Below are 21,918 nucleotides of genomic sequence, written 5' to 3'. Positions count from 1 at the left end.
TTGGCAAAGTTGACAGTAGGGGCCATGGTGGTGGTAACAAAGGATGTGGCCGTGATTCAAGGGGAGGTAGTGGTAGACGCCGAGGAAACATGATGTGCACCCACTATGGACGGACCAATCATACGGCTGAAAAATGTTGGGATAAGTTTGGTAAGCCCGCTTGGGCTAATCAAGCAGCTTATGTTTTTGAGAGTGATGAAATACATATAGTGGGCTCCAGTAATCATAGTCAGGCTCTTAATTCTACTCGTGATTTAGTTTCTCTCGCATGATAAGTTAATCAGGAATAGTCAACAGCCACCTACTCATCCTCTTCCACTACCACTCTAGCAAATACAAGTACTTCTGCATTTCTTGCGTCTCAGAGGCCATCTCCCTCGATCATTAATTCAGGAGCCTCTGATCATATGACTGGTGAGTCTTATGTGTTTTCTTCTCTCAATCAATTAGATTCAACTGCTTATGTTACATTGGTTGATGGTTCTTTATCTAGTATGTCTGGGAAAGGCATTGTTTTTGTCCTACTTAACTCTCATTTTCATATGTTCTCTACATTCCAAAGTTTCCATTTAGTTTGTTGTCATTTAGTAAATTAACGAAATCTCTTCAATGTTCAGTGACTTTCTATCCTTCACATTGTGTTTTTCAGAATCTAAAAATGAAGAAGATGGTTGGTGGTGGTTGTGAGTTTAAAGGACTCTACTATCTTGATCTTAGTCTTGTTCATTCCAGTGTTTCTCCCCTTCAATGGCATTGTTGGCTTGGTCATCCATCTATTAATAATCTAAGGTTGTTAGTTCCTTCATTAAAGCCTTTGTCAACCCTAGAGTGTGAGGCTTGTAAGTTAAGCAAACATCATAGGATTTCCTTCCAAATGAATATCAGTTCCTTTTGCAGTTGTTCATTCAGATATTTGGGGTCCTGCTAAAATTCAGAATCTGTCTGGTCACAGATGTTTTTTAATTTCTGTGGATCATTTCTCTTGAATGACCTGGATCTATTTAATGAAAGATAGATCTGAAGCATTGTCTATTTTTCAATTGTTTTATTGAGAAATTCAAACTCAGTTGGAACGTATATTAGCATTCTGTGGTCAAATAATGCTTGAGAATACTTATCCAAAGATTTTCAGAAATTTAACCACACATGATAATATGGTATTTGGCATCAAACATCATGTGCACACACCCCTCAACAGTATGGGTTAGCTGAGAGGAAAATTCATCATATAATAGAAATGACTCGTGCTTTGTTGTTAAATATGCATGTGCCAAAAATTTATTGGTGAGATGCTATATTGACTGCTTGTTATTTGATAAATCACATGCCTTGCTTTGTTTTATAGGGAAAATCACCATAGTCTTTACTCTTTCCTGATAGACCTTTATTTAGCTCCTCGAATTTTTGGGTGTGCGTGTTTTGTTCATGTTCTGGGCCCTAGTATTGACAAACAAATTAGATCATCGATCTGTTAAGTGTGTGTTTTTAGGATATTTTCATACACAAAAGGTTACGGAAGCTATCATCATGGTTTGAAGAAAAAGTTTGTTTGTGCAGACATTACCTTTTTTTAGAATACTCCATACTTTTCTGATGAAGGGAAAATGATTGAAATTGACTCAAGGGACCTAATTCAAGTAGAGAATTTGAATGATGGAAAGTTCATTCCTTCTTCCTCTTCTATTCCCATTCCTATCCCGGTTCCTATTTCTTTTGATGACCCTCTTGCAACACCTCAAGCATCCACTCATGAAGAGTCCATCTTTCCTCCTATTTCTAATGTTCCACAAGTGCAGCCCTACAAAGCATATACAAGAAAGAAAAGTAAAGGAAGTGTCATCATCACTAGCTCCAATCAATCAATCTTCATCTTCGTCTTTGGATCCTATTTTTGTTCTAGAACCCACTCCTGGGTATGATAATGTTGATCTTCCCATAGCACTTCGTAAAGGTCAGCGATCCTGTACTAGACATCCAATTGCCCATTTTGTTACATTCGAAAAACTGTCTTCTTCCAATAGGAATTGTGCCTTTCACATACTGGATAAAGCTCTTTCACATACTGGATAGAAGGAAGTAATGAATGACGAAATGGTTGCACTTCAATCAAATGGCACGTGGGAGCTTACTGATCTGTCGGAAGGAAAGAGACCGGTTGGATGTCATTGGGTGTACACAGTTAAATTTGAGCCAGATGAATCTGTGGAGAGGTTAAAAGCTAGGCTAGTGGCCAAGGGGTATACACAAACCTTTAAGTATCGACTATTCTGAGACATTTGGACCAGTAGCCAAGCTTAATTCAGTCCAAGTGCTTATATCTGCAGCAACAAATAAGGGGGCAACTTGATGTTAGGAACGCCTTTCTTCATGGTGATCTACAAGAAGAGATGTATATGGAGCAACCACTAGGGTTTGTTGCTCAGGGGAAGTCAAACAAAGTATGTAAGCTGAGGAAAGCACTTTACGGATTGAAGCAATCCCCACATGATTTGAGAAGTTTAGCGAATTTGTTATGGCATATGGGGTTTCGAAGGAGCCATGTGGATCATTCATTATGAATTATTATCTTGGTGGTTTATGTTGATGTATTATTATTACGTGGAGTGATCAAGAAGCAATTAATTAATTGAAAGGTTATCTACGACGGTATGTTCAAACAAATGATTTAGGACAGCTGAGGTACATTCTTGGAATAGAGGCAGCCAGGTCCCAATATGGTATCAGTTCGTCTCAAAAGAACTATGAAATAGATTTGTTGACAGAAACAAGGATGTTGGGTGCTAAGCCAGTTAATACACCTATACATCCAAGTGTTAAACTGTCAAAGGATCACGGAGATTTATTATAAGACCCTAGTAGATATAGAAGGCTTGTAGGAAAACTTATCTACCTAACAATCACTCGGCTAGACATAGACTTCGTTGTGAGTGTAGTGAGTCAGTTTATGGATTCTCCCATAACACCACATTGGGAAGCAGTAAGACAGATTTTGAGATATTTGAAGGGGGCTCCAGGTCGAGGACTCATCTACAGGAAGAACAGGCATTTTTGTATTGACAACTATTATGATGCTGATTGGGCAGGATCTCAATCAGACAGAACATCTATTACAGGCTATTGTACCTTTGTTGGATGAAATTTGGCGACCTAAAAAAGCAAGAAACAAAATGTGAAGCAAGTATAGTGCAGAGGATGAGTATAGAGCAATTGCTCACACTACATGTGAGCTTATGTGGTTGAAAACCTTGATGAAGGAAATGGGGTTCTTGATGTTCTGTGACAATCAGGCAGCCATACATATTGTTAGCAACCCGGTTTTTCATGAGAGAACAAAACATGTCGAGGTTGATTGCCATTTTATTCAAGAGAAAGTGACAAATAGGTAGATAACAACTCCATAGGTGAAGTTGAAGGATCAATTGGCTGAGATATTTACCAAGGCTCTTGGTCGTAACTAGACTCAGCATATTTGTTCCAAGCTGAGTATGGGTGATATATGTGCTCCAGCTTGAGGGGGATTGTTAAAGATTAAATCATTATGTGGTTATGAGTGTTGAATGTAGTATGTGGTATCTTTGTCCTTTTTATAAACTTTAAGACATTAGTTTTAACTAATGTACTTAAAGGGCATTTCTGTAATATTATCATCCAGTTATTATAAATAAAGTTTAAGAGGTGAAATGTGGGCTATGCAATTAATCTGCACACCTCTCTCTCTCTCTCTTCTTTTTCATCTTTTCTTCCAAAAAAAAAAAAAAGGGAAGTGCGTAGACTAATTGCATAGGCCACATGTACCTCTTAAACTTTATTTACAATAATTGGATGATAATATTGTAGAAATACACTTTAAGTACTTTAGTCAAACCTAATGTCCTAAAGTTCAGAAAAAGGACAAAAATGCCCCATATTACATTCAACACTCATAACCACAAAACGATTTAATCTTTAACAGCAACACAAGAGTATAAGAATATATTTCTAAGACAGTATTGCACCAATAATTGCAAGGATCGTTTGGTCAGAAATGTCTGTCTACAGCTAACATAGCAGCAAAAGGAGCAATTAAATGCGGAAATAAATGAAAGTTCAGTTCAGCCTTTTGAGGCAGGTTTAGAGATTCAGATTAGTCTAAATTAGGCATGTGAACAACGAATCAGCTGACAACTTAGCAATGCCAATTTTGTACTTCATTCACTCTTAAACCTGCAAATTTGTCTTCAGTTTCTTAACTCATGAGACTATATATATATATATATATATATATATATATATATATATATATATATATATATATATATAGAGCAATGATCCAATGGAATGGTTGTATAATAGTATAATGCAACGACACTTCTAGAAAACCATGTTTGTGGCATTTTTATGATCCCAAATTTTACGCACACGCTCTCTTCATCTCAATAATCAATCCACAAGAAAAAAAAAGTTCAATTTGAACCCTAGATATGGTCAAAATGAGTCCCCTCCAAAAACGAATCTAGACCATTCATTTTGTGAATTTCAAGATCTTAGCCTTCATGAACTCAAAATCATTTTTTTCTTTTTTTAACATCATTCATCTAATGATAATAAATCCATCCAAAAAAATTGGAAATGAGAAAAATCCTTCTAAGGCCTAGATCCAAGCATCTAACCAAAATGAACCGCCTATGTTAATTGGGCTAAAAAAACACTTTCTAGGTTGTGTTTTCAATTTTTTCTTTTTTTGTGATTGTTCATTAGAATAAAAAGAGTATATTTCAAAATTTGGATCAAACAAATGGCCATAAGATGGTTTTTTAAGATTGTTGCATCATATTACTATACAACAGTTGCATGAAATCATTGCTCATATATATATATATATATATATATATATATATATATAAAACTCTGACAAACCTAGCTTTTGGGGTAACTAGACATTGAAGAGGTCAACAGATTTTACTAACATCCACACATTTGCCTCGAGTCAAGACCTTAGATAGTGCCTCGCAGTTTGAAGCAATGTCTAACAACCTGATTACCGGATCATACCCCAAACCCTCAAGTGCAATTAACAACTCTCATTTATTCAAGAAGATCAATGTCAAAGAAAGGAACACATCTAAGGTCCCCCTTTTTTGATTGGACTCAACATCCCAACTCAAATGTAAAAATTCCATGTGAATAAGGATTTCTCCAGTTTCAAATATAGTATTTTATTGAGTAAAAATGAATATGTAATTTCTGTGACAAGGAAGTTCCAGTTTTAAATTGTTATGAACATTTCTACAGAATCCATGAAAGTGCGACAAAGGAATTTATAACTTTGAAGTTTCAATTTGTAAAGCAATATTGCTGATATTTGCTAGCTATTTCATACCTTCTCGGAAAGATGAGCAGCATTAGCCCACTCACCCTTTGTGTATGCTGTTGCTGCCTGCAGAAGAATAAATAATATTCAATAACTAAAGCTTTTGGGAATGTGGTCCCTAGGCCTCGGTGGTCAGGGTGGCAGCATTCCACACCATATCCAGAGTTCCATTACTACGCTAAACTACAAAATAAATAAATAAATAAATAAATAGAGCTTTTCTAATATGATTTTCAGATAAGGGACTGCACTAAATTAGAAGTCCTTTAGCTTTTCTTTTTTTTGGGGTAATATAGTGGGGATGCGATCCTCTACCCATGGTAGGAATGGAACTCAAAACGTCATGTTGTAGTAATCCCCCACCTTGGCCACCTAGCCTTGAGCCCATACCTAAAAGTCCTTAAGCTGCACAGACATGAGCCATGGAATCAACAAAAATGTGAAATTTCCAATCTTACTCTTTTGTAAAGGGATTTCATATCATCCCAATGCAGTCTTGCAGGTTTCCGAAAAAACTTGTACTCATCTCCTTTACCTACACTTGCTAAGAAAAACGGAAAACAATTAAGTTAAAATTAAGCATCAACTGATCCATCTATAGATTAGAACATGAAGGCACTTTCTCAATCATTGTTCAAACTAAAACTTTCTAAAATAAATTCTCCATCTCTCCGACAAATCCAAGATTGTGTGGACATTCCAATGTGTTTAGTATTTACTGTCTATACAAACTGATGAGGATGATTCCCATTTATATTTACTAAAAAGCTTCAGCATTACCCATGCAATAGGATCTATCATGTTGACCTTGGAATGAGTTCCTAAGGGAAATGTTGGAAGATCAAGAGTAAGTTTCAATATAGTTTCTAAGCTAACACCGATAAGCACCTCCAATTCTAAGCACGTAGTTTAACTAGTGCTTTCTTTCTATTTCTCTTTGTTTTGTATAAATATTTTTTGGTGATGGAATCCATCTTCATCACATCCTGACTCGACAGTAGGGCTCTCCTTCTGGCCCCTTGCATTCTGATTCCAAGGAGCAGTCTACACTCATTTTTTGGTAACTGTATTATATCCAACTATGTGGACATCTTCTGCGGACTCTCAAAATTGATGATGCTCCAATGTTTTGATGACATTTTTAGATATTCAGCTGTTCGTCATTATATATTTTATTTCTCTATTGTAGTTTTTGCTTCTTCTCTTCCCTCCTTATAATCTGAGCACCCATTTTGTGGATGCCAATTTTTACCACTTCGGTGGCAATGTAACTACTATTTTTTTATATAACAGTCAAACAGTTTCAAAAAAACAAAAATTTAAGTCATCGACAATATATAGATAATATAAAGTTTACAGTGTTCCAACGAGCAGTGAGTAAGAGGCAGCCCACAATTTTTCTAATAACAAACTTGGGTTTGAATTTAACTAATCAAGTGATTTAAGAATCACAATGACCAAAAGAATAAAAGGCCAAAGTAGATGGATTCATGAACAAAAAACAAAGAGAAGATTAAAACCTATGATGCAGGAATATGGCTGTGGACATGGTTCGAACATCATTTTTGTGATTTTAGATATTTTTCCAAAGTATCCAACATGAAAACCATACCCTTTTTGAAGCATCTGTGAATCATATATCATAACCTGGATCTCTAGCACAAGTGTACTTGTTAACAGGCATCATATATAAGTTAATTTATGCTATCATGATGTCTTTTTTTTTTTTGGGTAATTCAGTGGGGATGACGAGTCAAATACCTTCTACGAGACTAGGTTGCAATTCGCCAGATTGAAATTTTAGTCCTTCGCCAGATGCCTCCAACTTGTTTGTGACACTCTTCCAATCCATATATTTTGGTTCATGCTCAGTACTCTCAGGAATATTAAACAAAGTTTCCAAAACCTTCTGTTGAGGATCGCCTTCACACATTCCAGGATGTGATAAAATATGTGCTCCATGCACATGCATAAGATCGGAGTCATCCCTGCACCAATTCAACTAAAAGTTACTTTGGTTTCCTAAAACAAGAGGCTAAAAAATGAAACATTTTCTATTGGCCAACTTTTCCTTGAGAAAAAGCATCATGAAATATCACAGTGGCAACTTTGCACTTGCCATCATACAACATGCCAATATCATAAATGAAGTGGTTTATGTAGCACATAAGATCATGACCATAAAGTTTTTCAGAAACAAACCCTATTTTTGTTGTTTAAAATTCTCTTCCAACAAAAAACCTCCCATACCATGATATGTATTTCATTCACTTCCACTTCCACGTTTGATTTATGCTGCAATAATTTGTATGAAAAGTATGATTATGTGAATCAAAATTTCCATTAACTACTTCTTAGCTGCCAGAAAGGAATAGGATCACAAATAATGACAGCATTGATCTTTTAAATCTTGGCCATCCAATCTCACTAAATCATGAGAAAGTGAGTTTTGATTTTATTATAAACTTTTGACTTTGGTTTTCACATTAGTATAAAGCCTTGAGTTTTAGTTGAAGATAAAGATCAGTTTATCAATTTCCAATATCAGTTCTCAGGGGTTTTGGCCTAAACATCGGAAGTTTGAATTCTAGCTAGACTGGCAAAAAGAAAAAGAAAGAAAAGGTGGTTCTACCAATTCTTTGAGCTTAAAAATTCCGATGTACGGGAATAAAAATTCAAATCTTCCACACTCAAAATCAACATCAACAGCAATACAACAATGGTCAATTCATGTTAGTCAGTGCAATCACTCAATATTAAGGTTTTTTTCTTCTGGTGTATCTTGCAATAACATTGATCGTTTGTGGTACCAAGACAACTGATACTGACACTTCATGTTTTACACCCGAACAATGCCTAGGAATGGTTGGGGCACAGAAAAGGGATTTTTTTTTTTTTGAGAAATAGAAAAGAGATTTATTTATATTCAATAAGTAACGATAGGGAATAGCCGACCCCAATTAGTTGGGAAAAGGCTTTGATGATGATGATGATGATGATGACGATGAAGACGATGAAGTAGTGATAGGGTATGTATCACTTTATTTGCTGATTTTAGGCGACTGGAAAAACAAATAGTGAAGGCAAAACATGCAATTCACTGTTGGAATGCTTCTTAAAAATTGAAAAAAACTCAAGAAACAAAAGTACATTTATATACCTAAGGTAAAAACATATTCATCCTACAAAGTTTTTCATCTGCCCAATGATAATAAGCCACCATATAATGCATTGCCAGGGCATACCTTAGGCAAGACAACGATGTTCTATACAAATCATGATTTCAGCCACATGACTCACATTGATGGCTTTACATGGGAAGATTACATAAGAGACCACAATTATGACCAAAGACCCACCTACTATTATATTCAGCAGACTGTGGTATTTCATATAACCATTTGCACAGCTGAGGAAATTTTAATTCCAATGCTTGATCAACAGTCTGCAATACAAAGTCCAGTAATCAGAAACAATTTACTAAAAACAATTGTTGACCATAAAGGAAATGCGAAGTGAAATATTTCTCCTGATTTGCTTATGCTTTTGTACTAATGAAAGGCCCTGTTTAGTAATCCTAATAAAAAAATAAAAAATTGCCCACATGGACAATTATCCTTTTCTATGACAAAATATCAAATAAATCACAAGTAGATACTGAGCAATTCTTTAAACGCAAATCAGGAAAACTACTTAAATGAGACTATATCATAAACTGTAAATGTGACAAGCCTTGAAAGAAATACTTTCAAACTGCCCAAATTGGCATTCACATAAAAAAGAAGGGGTGTATGAGAAGCCCAGGAGGAGGTAAATACATTTTCCCCTTGGTTACTATAAAAAACAAGGGAACGAATGAAAGCTATCAAGAGAACAGAACTTTTCATACCTGGGATATTAGGTTTGGAAGTAGGACCACCAAAGAACAAGGTTCCAAAAACTAAAAATTAAGTTATCTCAAACTATGTTTATTATTTGCAAAAAAAGCTGCTTTGATTTGTGATTGGTCTCGTGCTCGTATCAATCAACATTTAATTTCTTATTACACAGGTATTTTATAACTGAATTTCATTTTAAAAGCATTAGCCATTCTGACGAAGAAAAGAAAGAACCTTCCAATGATTACTGGTTAAAGAAGAATTTCCCTATAAATTGTAGCACAGACTAGGTTTCATTTGCTAAAATAGTATTAAGTACTGCATGAGATTCCTCAGTATCAAATCTTCGAAATCAGGAGCACATCGAGAACGAATAGTTCCATCATGAGAAATCCCTACATACATTTCTGCTAAACTTGAAACATGAGCCCAATGGTGCCAGAAGCATATTCCAAAAAAGCCTCTATGAAATACTTTGAAAGTTCAGCAAAAAATGATGAGAATTTTGTCTTTTTTTCCTCACTAATTGGCACAGAACCATTTTCATAAATTCCAATATGGGCATGGAACACTATTACCAAGGGGCACCAACCCATCAAATAAGGTGGCTACATCTGAAAAAAGGTAGTGACCTTTAGAAGCTTTACCCATTATGAGCTCTTGTGAAACAATGCTACAAGAATAAAAAGACTGGGAAACAAAAATGACCATTAAAATTTTATGAATAAAAGGCTTCCATATGTCGAACCTAGATAATGCTATTATTCAGGAACAGATAGAATAAAGTTTAAAAAATACCTGGAAATCACTGGATAAGTCAGTTTCCATAGAACCTTCAGAACTTATCTTATAAGGAGAGGAAGTTCCATCATCAGACACTCCAAAAGAACTAGATGACAAAGCAAGCAACATATTTGTGCTCTGCAAGCAGAATAATTTTTTTTATCGAAACCTATAACCAAATTATTAAGTTATTGTCTTTCAAGAATTACTTCAAAGGCAATAACAAACACATAGATAGTCCATCTGTTAGAAAAAATAAACAGCAGGTGAAAGAGTCATAAATGACATGTACAACTCAAAAGATTTTACATAAATTGTCATTTGAAATACTTTTCTCATTGAAAGGAGAGCAGCTAGTGCATACATGATTAAAAAACTAGAGAAAGAGAGTGTCAAACTTTTCTCATTCAAAGTGGAGAAGCAAAAACCCAACTTATGCTGACACAGAGGTAGTGGTCTAAGCCATACTTTAAGAAGAGCACTTTTGACCAAGAAGCACGCAGTGTAGTTGACATTTTAGGGTTTATACAAGTTCTAGAAGCTCTTGTTGGGGATCTTCATGTGGAAACATGAGAAATAATAGAGGTAGGCTTCAGCATGTCTTCCAACAATTGTAACAAGGGACGTAGAGGTGGCAAAAGGTACTGTGAGCATGTTCAACAGGGAGTATGGGGCTACAAAAGGTGCTTAGGGCTCCCTTGCAGGAAAACACAATTGTAATATAGATGCACCTTAGGGTGTAAATTACCCAGGTGTGATGCTTTGTGTTGCCCATGAAATCACTTCATATTAATTGTTAGTAATTAGATGTTCCCAAAATTCGAGATGAGCAAGCGATTGGCCAAATGGCTGGCAAGATCTTTTGATGTCATTGACAAAATCTGGATATCTCACAATAATTATGGGTAGTTGAGACTCATCACCTCCATAGAAATGCGACAATAAGATAAACACATTAGCCAAGTTCAATGGGTCCTCTCTATATTTCCTAAATGCATACACGAGTGTACAACAAAACAGGACACAAGATGGGATATGAAAAATTCTAAAAGTACTCGCAAGAGGAAGCAACAAAATTTTTATAACACACACACACACACACACATATATGGGATTGTCTACAAGAAACTATTTATCTTTTGTACAAGGAGGTCACAACTATTCCCACTCATTAGATGTCAAAATCCAAAAATTTCATTTTGGAACTTTGTGTCTAATCAATGACATTCTTACAACCACCCATTTTAAAATCTAAGGGACAATAATAATTGTGACCTCCTTGTACAAAAGGTAAATGGTCTCTTCGTAGACAATCCCTATCCCATGGGCTAGCAGCTACAGTGTAAGCCAACGGCCCAGATTGAATCTAGGCCCAATCCAATGGTCACAAGCTCATTTCGTATTTGAATTTTTATTTTTTTATACAAATCCAAATCACTTAAAATTTTGAGCATCTATTCTTAATAAACAGTAGAATCTAATAAAAATATTAAAAAATTAATTCAAAAAATATAAATTGACCAAAATACCCCCAAAACTTTCGAGGGTTTGGTTAATTTATATTTAGAGAAATAATGTTTTATATTTTTATTAGGTGCATCTTGATGAGTAGAATGTACGCCTAAATTTTCAAGTAATTTCGATTTGTAGAAAAAACTAAAATTCAAATACGAAACAAAGTCGTGATTGTCAAATTGGCCCAGATTCAATCTAGGCCATTGGCTGACACTGTAGCAGTCAGCCCTTGGGCTAATAGCATCCATTCCCTATATATATATATATGCACTTAAAAACACTCATAAACGAATTTCTACAGTATTTCACTCATGGCTCATTACCATCCAAAGTCCATCAGATGGTCATGATTTTCTGATAGCGTTTGAATTTTAATAAATTTTCTACAAATCAAATTGACCTGCAATTTGTATGTGTGTGTGCGTCTTAGTGAGTGGCACCTAAATAAAATATAAAAAAATCCAAATAATGAATATTACTGCACCTAAATAAAATATAAAAAATCCAAATAACAAAAAAGACAAAAATACCACTATGAATATTTCAGGTATTCTCGTCATTTTATTTTTTGGAGAATTATTATTTTAATATTTTATTTACGTGTGAGTTGGTTAGATGTGTGCACACTCTAAATTTCAGGTCAGTATGATTTTTTTTTAAAAATTACTAAAATTTAAACACTATTAGACAAATGTGACCTAGTATGGACTTTGGATGGTGATGAGCCACGAATCATATCACTATAGCAAGACCACCCTCACATACTTCGATTGTGAATTTCTTTTAATTACATATTAGCAATGCAAATAATAAAAAATGAATCGTACGATTAGGTGGTGTATGCAGGCATGGCCACAATAGTGCAAACTCCATCATGAGATTCTAAATATTGGTGAAGGATTTAAACCGAGTCACTTTAGAAGCGTGAGAACTGAGAAGAATGCAGCAACGAACTGTATTTTCTTGCTTTCTTGGCTTGATCAGGTAAATCATTATGCTCATAGATTCTTAAAGGTCATTGCTTATATTCTCATCTATCTTGACGTGCCTTGTAGTACATGCAGTTCCATTTTTTTTAATCATCTCCTTCTTCTTTAGCTTCTTCTTCCCCTTCTCCTTCTTCTCTAGACTTGTAAACAAGTAGGTCGGGTTCAGGTCAACCCGACCCAATAGGATCAAGGTCAGACTTGGACTTATGCCTGATCAAGTCTAAAATATTCTAAAAGATAATAAAATAAATTTATAAGGAAAGCTCAAAAAAGGAAAGGAATTAGCCCAAAAGGATATGGTTGGAAGTTACGAGAAAAGATATGGCAACTTATGGCCTCACTGAGGATATGATCCTTAATAGAGCATAATGGCCAACCACGATTCATATAGTCGACCCCAATTAGTTGGGAAAATGCTTTGACGATAATGATGATAAAATTCCTTTATAAAATAGATAAAATAAGTATATATAGCTAAATATGTATTATACATAATATATTTTGGGTTAGATTGACACTAACCCGCACCCAACCAAGGTTGGACTCAGGTCGAGGAAACCCAGATGGGACCCGTCATGTCTATAATTTGGGCCAGGACCCAATCAGCGGATCATCCCGACCCATTTGCCAGCTCTCTGCTTCTCCTCCTCCTCCTTTTCCTTTGCTTCTTCTTCTACTTCTCCTTCTGCTCCTCCCCTCATCCTCCTCCTGATTTTGCTTCTCTTCATCATCATCATCACTATTATTGCTACTGCTGATGTACTACTACTACTAGTGTTATTATTTTTGTTGCTATTGTTGTTACTATAATGATTATTAGCATTGAATAATGTTAAATACTTTAAGGAACCTAAGCAGGTGCCCTAGAGAGTTCATATGGGCAGATCATGGACCCCAAAACCCCTTTGAACATCATTTTTCAGGGCTTTTGTGCGCTCTTGTGCTGTGCAATCGTGCTATTTGAAATTTATACATGAATTGCATTGGAACTTGAATTTGCAATCCCCAAACTTTATAAGGTTAACTAGCCACTAATCCATACAAAGTTGCATCTCATTTCATGCTCATCAACATTAGACCCAGCAACTCTAACATAAAGTAAACAAACAAAAATCAATTTGGCAACACTAGCAACAAATAATATCAATTTTGCTTCAGATTAATGTGTATTTCCTATGATTGGATATACCAACCTAATGAAAGTTCAAAATAACCCAAACGAAAACCCACTAGTGAACATGGGAGAAAAATCCAAATACAAACTGGTAAAAATATCACAAAACAAAAACAAAAACCAAAAAGGAAAGAATAAATAATTATATCACATTTTACACAGAAAGTACCAAACTCTAATTCAAATATTGTAATGCGCTAACATTTTCAAAATCAAATTGATATAAACATGGTGACCTTTGGTTGCCAAAAGTCCTCCTTTGCAACCGCTACAGGCTCAAAAAAAAGTCGGGAAGTATATCTTTCGATATTGCAGGAAATCAAAAATGTTGAAAAATACTTCAATCTTGAGAAAGATCTCAAAAGCTAAGATTTTGGAGAGTTTTTCTCTATCTAAAACTCACAAAAAGGATATAATGCCCCCCAAAAACCTTTTCCCTACTTTTTGGGGGGGGGAATACAAAAATACCCTTGGCCGAGGACCTTTTTCTGCCCTTAGCCAAGCTGCATAGAGGTGCCGCCTAGGCGTCCGCCCTTAAAGCGCACACGCCTAACACGCGCCTAGGCATTTTTAGTGCCTGGCCGCTACTATCTTTTTTAATCTTGATATTTATGCTATTAGGAACATTTACAGAAAAATCCAATTATATTTTCTGTTTAGAAAAGGTTTCCCATATATTTCCTATTATACGTTCTCACTTTTTCTTCTTTTTCATGAACAAATTACCCCCGGTTTGAATATCCAATGTCCGAACTGGAAAGTTATTTTTTGAGTGAAAAAACAGTTTGGACATGGGTGTTAGAACCCAAATTTTTTTCAGTGGGCTGATCCCGACATCCAATGTTCGAACCCGTCACTTTCCGAGCGAAAATTTTACACTTAGTCTCTCTGCATAGTTCTTTTTTTCGAGGGAGTAAGTGTAAAAGTTGCTTTCACATGAGCACATTGTAGTGCGCTATTCTAAAACAGATGGGTTCTAACATTGGGTGTAACTATAGTTGTCCCTTTCTAAAAGGGGTGGGTTCCGACATTGGGTGCATGAACCTATTTGGTTTTTAGAAAAGAGGCAATATAGTGTGCTCCCATGGGAGCATTTGTACACTTACTACTACTACAATACATACAAAAAAAAAAATTCTACTACTACTACGAAATAGAAAAAATGGAAATCATCATCATCATCATCATTATTAATATTATTGTTGTTACTATAATTGTTGTTGTTTTTGTCATTGTTGTTATTGTCACTGATGTTGTTGTTGTTGATGTTGTTTGTGTGTATTATTGTTGTTGTTGTTATTTATCTGTGTGTGTAACACACAAACACATATTAATTGAATATAAACAATATGTACATATTTGTAAGAAGTTAGACAACCACTTATACTCTTTTTTATAGTTATGGAGCTACTCAACCAAAATTCCAGGTTGAACTGAAGATATATCTCTCACTATAAAATACTTATAGATCATCTCAGCAAGTAGAAATAAGCAAAAGCAAAAGTTCATGGAGGGCACACGTGTAGTCAACAAGAAAAATAAATTTGCAATTTTTCCCAACCTATAGATTCTAAGTGCAAGATGCATGACTTGTATGTTGTCAACTTATCACGTATTTGGAGAACTCAAATCAAGCTAACCCTTAGCTTAAACAACTAAATAAAGCTTGACAGTGACAAGTCATCGAGGTAAAGAAAAGAGCACTCCTCATTTAGGGATAAGCTGCGGAGGGAAGACATCATTTCTTTTCTTTTTTTGTTTTTGGTCACCAACATTTTGTTCTCTGTAGCTAACCCTGTTAACTAAAATCTAACAAACAGATGTCCCCTCCAAGTATTACTGCTTTAACCACACACTAACTTCTCTCTTAGTCAATTAAGGAGCATTAATGTAAAACAACTAAACATACACCAGGTACAAGCAGAATGCCATGGAAATAAAATTACAACATCAATTTGGAAAGGAAACAAGGAATACCAAACACTGGAGAAGATAGTAACAACACCTTTTCAATATCATACCCACAATGACCTGCAAATTCATAGAAATTCACCAGTTACAACATAATAGAAGTTGATTTGCAATTTAAAAAGGAGATCAATAAACCTCTGATGTGACATCGATATAATTGGTTTGCTGCAGCTACTAATAAATTTCTTTTTATCATGAGAACTGCTTAGAAAAAGAGAGACTACCATTATATTTTTCAAATATAGGAGATCCAAATTTAGCCTCCTACGCTGCATACCCAAGTGTTCCCCACCTCAACCACCACAGTAGAATTGCCAATCGCTACTAAATATGATTGCAGATTTACAAGGCAAGCAAAGATGATTTCATCAAATAGGAGGTGATCTTACTTTCACTGCTTAACAAACATCATGGAAATCTCACCTGTACCTCTTTTTATTTTATTAAAAGTTCTGTAACTCATTGAGAAAAAAAAAACTTTATGGAATCACTTCCAATCAATGTTCAGGAACTCAGTTCAAGTTTGGAACTTGGGCCCTGCCTGAGCCACGTAAAGCGGACAAGTTTGAGTGGACTCGCTTGAGTTGCGTATTGGGCACCAAAACATAATAATAATAAACAAACAATTAAAATTAAAAAATATTAAAAATAAAATAAAATAGTAAAAATCAAAGTCGACTAAAAGCAACTAAAAAGTCCAAGAACCATGGAAAAATATATCACTAGAGATCAAAGTAGTAAAAATATATAGCAAAAATCAAAGTACACTAAAAAACATGGATTTAGAAAAAATTGATACATAGCTAGAGATATTTCAGAAAAATCCCCAAAAGAGGAAAATATAAAACAAGAGCTTGTGACAAGAAATATTCACAAATCATCATGAAAAACATTCATATTGCATAAGAAATGTCTGTAAATTGATTTTACAATTCCACATAATTTTTATGATTTTTTATTTTCATGTACCCCCAGTTTCGCCCATGTACTCAACTCAGCAAGGAGCCGAGTCCACTCGGCCTCGAACGTGTTGCTAAACACTGCTTTTGCTTCCAATAAAAACTTGAAAAAAAAAATTAGGCGTTACTTTATCAAAAACATATTAGGTGTGCGCATCTGCCAAACAAATTATTTTTCAACTCCTCAAATAGGAGGAGACATTTTGGTATCAAAGATCCAGGATTAAGTGGCTTAAGGTAGGAGACCAAAACACAACTTTCTTTCATAAAACTGCCAGTGCTAGAAGACGGGGCAACGATATTACTCAACTCTCTGTTGGTAACCACACCTTCTCACAGCCTGAGCAGGTTAATAGGACCATTGTTAGATATTTCAAAAATCTTCTCTCTTTGCCCACAAGGCCAAAGCCTTCGCTGAGCGACTTCTCCTTCTCTTCCTTATCTTTGGAAGATGTCGCTTGGCTGGAAAGACCGTTCTATGAGGAAGAAATTCATAAGGCTGTCCTAGACCTTGGGGGGGACAAAGACACTGGATCTGATGGCTTCCCCGTCGCCATCTTCCAAGATTTTTGGGATACCCTGGCACCTGAGCTCTTGGCCTTTTTGGAAGAATTCTTCCATGGAAGTCACGTAAACTCGGCACTCAACTGTACTTTCATTTCTCTCATCTCCAAGATTGAAGGAGCCGAAAGTTGAGAGACTTCCATCGTATTAGACTTCTTAACTTATCCTACAAAATCTGTGTTACACTCTGTGATTTCCCTAGCCCAATCCACTTTCGTTGCTGATAGGCAAATTCTCGATGGGGCTTTTTATGCCTATGGAGCCAACCTTTTTATGTTCAACTCTGGGGTTATGGGCCTGGTTATCCTATGACATAATCGAATGGGGTCTTCTTGATGAGATCCAAATGAGTATAGGGTTTGGTATCAGGAGGAGATACTGGATCAAGGCCTGTATTTCCAGTCCTCCTTTTCCTGTTCTCATTAATGGTTCCCCAAAAGGTTTCTTTTCAACCTCTAAAGGCTTGAGACAAGGAGACCCTCTCTCGCCGTTTTTGTTCAATATTATTGGTGAGCTCTTTTCTAAATCTCTCACCAGGCTCTATGACCTGGGTATTCTCAGGGGTTTCCAAACTTCCTCTAATGGTCCTGTTGTCTCCCACCTCCCTTATGCAAACGATACCCTGATTTTCTGTGGAGCTGATCCTGCATAGTTGGATAATCTGAGGCTTTTCCTTAGATTCTTTGAGGTTACCACTGGGATGAAGGTTAATATGTCTAAAACCAAGATGTTGGGAGTTTGGGTTAGTGACACTGAGACAGTCTGCCTTGCCCAACATCTCGATTATGCTATTGATTCTTTTCCATCTACCTATTTGGGTCTCCCTCTTTGTCTAAGGAAACCTAGAAAAAACACCTTTGGGATAATATCATAAAAAAATATACTTGGAAATTTCCCTAGATTTCTCTCCCTTCAAGGTAGAATCAACCTCATCAAAGCTACCATGGCTAATATTCCTATCTACCAAATGTCCTTTTTCCAAATTCCCTCCTCTGTAGCGCATCGCCACGGAAACTCATGAGGAATTTCCTTGGGAGTGGTGCCTCAGAAGACCATAAATTTCATCTTGTCTCCTATGCCAAGACTTGCAACCCTAAGCAGTTTGACAGTCTTGGAATGAAGAGGATCAGGACCATGAACTCGACCCTTTAGGTAAATGGTGGTGGAGATTCACTTCCCTTCCCCTCCTCATTTCGAAGAAGATTATTCACACTAAGTATGGTCTTGAGGATAATGGGTAAATACCCTGATCCCCTATGTTTAGTGCTTCAGGGGCCTGGAAGTCTATTTCCTCAACCAAACCTGTCTTTAAAGCTTCCACAGGATTCAAGATAGGTAATGGCCAAAGGATCAGATTATGGAAAGACCTTTGGATTGGGGATCAAATCCTGGACTTTCTTTTCCCATCTCTTTATCTCTTAGTTTCCGACCAAGAGGCCCTCATAGCTCATTATGTGGAACATAGAGGTTCTTCACTGCTTTGGACCGCAACTTTAGAAGGAACCTTTATGACTCTGAAATGGATACTCTTAATTCTCTTCTCCAGCTATTGGCCCCTATCGTCACTCTTCTTTTTAGGAAAGACTCTCCAATATGGTCCCCCAATCCCTTGCGCATCTTTTAAGTTTCCTCTTTTACGCCTCTCTCCTTCCTAATCTGAATCCTTCCCCCCTACTTAATAAACTATGGTCCTTCCCTGTCCCTCATAAGGTCCAAGCTTTCCTTTGGATCCATCTTCAGGGCAGAGTCTTAACTTTGGACCAACTCCAAAGATGAGGTATATCCCTTCCTAACAATTGTTTTTTGTCTTCAGGAAGAAGAGTCCATCCCTCAACTTTTTATTCATTGTTCTTCTCCTTTACTCTTTGCTCCACCCTTCTTCAACTTTTTGGCCTCCAATGGGTCACCCCTCTAGCTTTACTTGACCTTTTCTTGGCCCTCGCTTCTCCTCTCCTCCTTTTCCCTCTAATGGTAGAAAACTATGGTGCATTGTTGTTGCGACCTGTTTGTGAACTATCTGGTTATAGAAAAATGCGAGAACCTTTCGCGGCGTTGCTAGATCCCTTCCCTCTACCTCAAATTATATCATTTTTTTAACTTCTTTTGGGCAAGCAGCATTCCCCTTTTTTCTCACCTTTCCCTCTCACAATTCCGAGGTAGTTGGCAAAGCTTGCTATCACTAGCCTCCCCTTCCCCCAATGTTAGAACCCTATGGCGTCCTCCCCTCTAGGAGTTCTCAAACTCAACACAAATAGTGCTTCATTTGGCAATCATAGTTTTCTCTCCTTCTCTGGGCCTCTTGAAATTTTAGATTCCACCACTGCTGAGGCTTTGGCTTAGCTTGAAGGACTTAAGAAGATTTTCCAAATTTGCACACAATTCTCGGGTACACAGGTGGAGTGTGATTCCAGTAATGTCATCCAATGAGCTTCTAACCTCACACAGCCCCCATGGCGGTTGTGGTCCACCTTTGACCATATCACTCTTATGTACAGAGATCTACCACTAGTGACTTTCACACGTATCCGTCGAGGTGCCAACTTAGTAGCTGATGGCCTTGCTAAGGAAGGAGCTCGCAGCATTTTCCCTACTCTTTTATTTTCACTCCAAGTCTTCTAAAAAATTCTCATAATCCCAAGTCTCCTCCCTCATCCTCTTTTTCCTTAGTTCTTCCCTCTTCTCCATGTCCCCCCACTCTTTTCCACGTACCCCCCCAAAAAAAAAAAAAAAAAAAAAAAAAATTCATTTTTCAGGTACGACAGACTAGGCTCCCCATATCCCTCCCCTCCCTTTCACCTCCTCTACCTTTTTCAGGCCTTTTTGCTCTATTCTCGCCCTTTGTGTTCTCTTTTTTCGCTTTTTAAGTCTTCTTTCTAGCCTTTTTTTCTCTCCCCTCCTCTCGCTCCGGCCAATCCCTTCCCCCATTCTTCTCTTTATTTTATTCTTCTGCAGCTTGCCTCTAAGGGATGTGTTCCTGCTCGCAAAGATCAGAAGAGGTTCCAGCTGTCTCCTCTTGTCTTCTTTGGGCCCGGCAGTTCGTTCTCCTGCAGATTTGATTATGGGATGTTTTCGAGCTCTCAAAGATCAGAAGAGGACCCAGTCGTCTCCACTTGTCTTCACTGGGTCCGCCCTTTAGTTATTCTGCAAACCTAACCTTATTTCGGCTATTCTCAAATCTCTCATTCTATAGGACAATTCTCCTTTACCCCTTCATTTTCTGTCTTCCTCTTATTTTCCTTCTCTCCATCTCTGGTCCCTCTAGTACCTATTTTTTTTTACTGTATTTCTATTTATCTTTCTTTTCTTTCTTTTTGGGCTTCTTTTTATTCTCTTCTTCTCCCACCATACTCCGAGCACCCATCTTGTGGGTCGCTGTTTTACCACATCATGTGGTTTTATTATTTTTTGTTCAATTTAACAAGTTGACTAGTTTCCATAAAAAAAAAGGTATTGAAAACTTTCCATATTATTAACCAAAACTGTTGCATTACTAGAAATAATAAAAACTGCAGATAATTTGTTAGAAGGGGACCACCCAAACACAAAAGAGCAGATGATTAAGACTTTCGATGCATAATAATTGCAGGTCAGGGCAATATTTCAGGTGGAAATTTTAGAGAAACCATGAATAAGCAAGTAATCCACTGTGGAAATTATAAACACGATTGTGACGATCATAAGGGACTGCACAGAAATGAAAAAGGAATAAATAAGAGAGAGATAGAGAGACTCACAGAGAACGTCTTTGATGACAACCATGTTTAATTCGCATCCTTCACCAAGCATTGAGCATAAGAAATTTTCAGCGGCTTCATGAGAAGAAGGCTCCTGACCACCCATAGCAGAATTTGTTGTTACAGTAGCAGTCGGCAACCTTTCATCCACTGTTTCTCCATTACTACATTTAAACAACACCCTATTTGCATCTCGAATCGCCATTGACAAGGGCTTCGAATTAACTCTTTGAACAGAGGGTACTATGTACCCCTTTCCCAAAACACTGGAAACTGTGCCGCTACTTGTGGAGGCAGCCTCCTTCTTCTTCTGATTCTTCTTCTTTTTGGAAGAATGGTTGAGAGAGTCGCAGCCATTGGCGGACAACGAATTGGGAGCGGGGACCTCAGTGGCAGGGTGGCCTTGCAGGGTTTGGGCGGCCATTGCAGCATCGCCATTGGCATCACAATATGCAGACAAAATGGCGTCGATGGAAAGAAAGGGGAAGGCTTCGACCAACCAATTGAGGGCTGTGCTCTCGTCCTCCTCCATTACTGCTGCTGCTGCTGCTGAACCTTCTCCCTCCCTTACTACTGCTGCTGCTTAACCTTCTCCACAGGAGTTGCCGTTGCTGCTCTTCTTCTTCATCCTCTGTTTGCGCTGCGCTGCCCTGCCTGCTTAGAGAGACAAAACACGTAAATATAAGAGAGAGAGAGAGAGAGAGAGAGGCAGTCTCCAATCGCCTTGGCAACTCAACAGTAATCGTTCTTGAAAGCGGGTTTCCTTGAATCTCTATTCGATACGACTCTTATTTAATCAAGTTAGAGGGGAAGAATTCTACCCTTTTTTTTTTTTGCATGCATCTGTGTATGATGATTGAGATTATCATGAAGTGGTGGGATGCTCAATCTTTAATAGAAGCACAATTATTAGGTATTGGTGGGGAGTAGGGGATGGGAATTGGCATGGCATCGCACTTTTGTCGGTACAAGCCAGCGTTAAAAAAATTCTATTATTCCTC

General features: G+C 37.0%; 1 protein-coding gene across 33 annotated transcripts in view; it reads right to left on the bottom strand.

Annotated features, from left to right (window-relative positions):
- The window catches only part of LOC18437965 (smr (Small MutS Related) domain-containing protein), a 24,660-nt gene extending 2,742 nt beyond the window's left edge, over positions 1-21,918 (bottom strand). For 8 of the 33 annotated variants that reach the window (XR_016060153.1, XR_016060150.1, XR_016060157.1 and 5 more), the window contains exons 1-8: positions 21,739-21,918; positions 20,918-21,571; positions 15,695-15,720; positions 10,027-10,149; positions 8,710-8,795; positions 7,112-7,338; positions 5,809-5,894; positions 5,360-5,416 (exon numbers count right to left, since the gene is read on the bottom strand). Coding sequence is in view for 17 of the 33 variants with exons in the window: in XM_020669354.2 (XP_020525013.1) it covers positions 5,360-5,416; positions 5,809-5,894; positions 7,112-7,338; positions 8,710-8,795; positions 10,027-10,149; positions 15,695-15,720; positions 20,918-21,449 (1,137 nt within the window). In the remaining 16 variants the exon portion in view is untranslated. Of the gene's footprint in view, positions 1-1,594; positions 2,134-2,249; positions 2,319-5,359; positions 5,417-5,665; positions 5,756-5,808; positions 5,895-7,111; positions 7,339-8,709; positions 8,796-10,026; positions 10,150-15,666; positions 15,721-20,917 lie in introns of those variants that run through there. The other 25 variants (XR_016060154.1, XR_016060151.1, XR_016060158.1 and 22 more) reach the window with 14 other exon arrangements.

This window comes from Amborella trichopoda, chromosome 8 (genome assembly GCF_054954075.1).
Source record: "Amborella trichopoda isolate Santa Cruz 75 chromosome 8, AtrichopodaSantaCruz75HAP2 v2.0, whole genome shotgun sequence".
NCBI classification, from domain to species: domain Eukaryota; kingdom Viridiplantae; phylum Streptophyta; class Magnoliopsida; order Amborellales; family Amborellaceae; genus Amborella; species Amborella trichopoda.
This window is presented reverse-complemented; position numbering and strand designations above follow the sequence as displayed.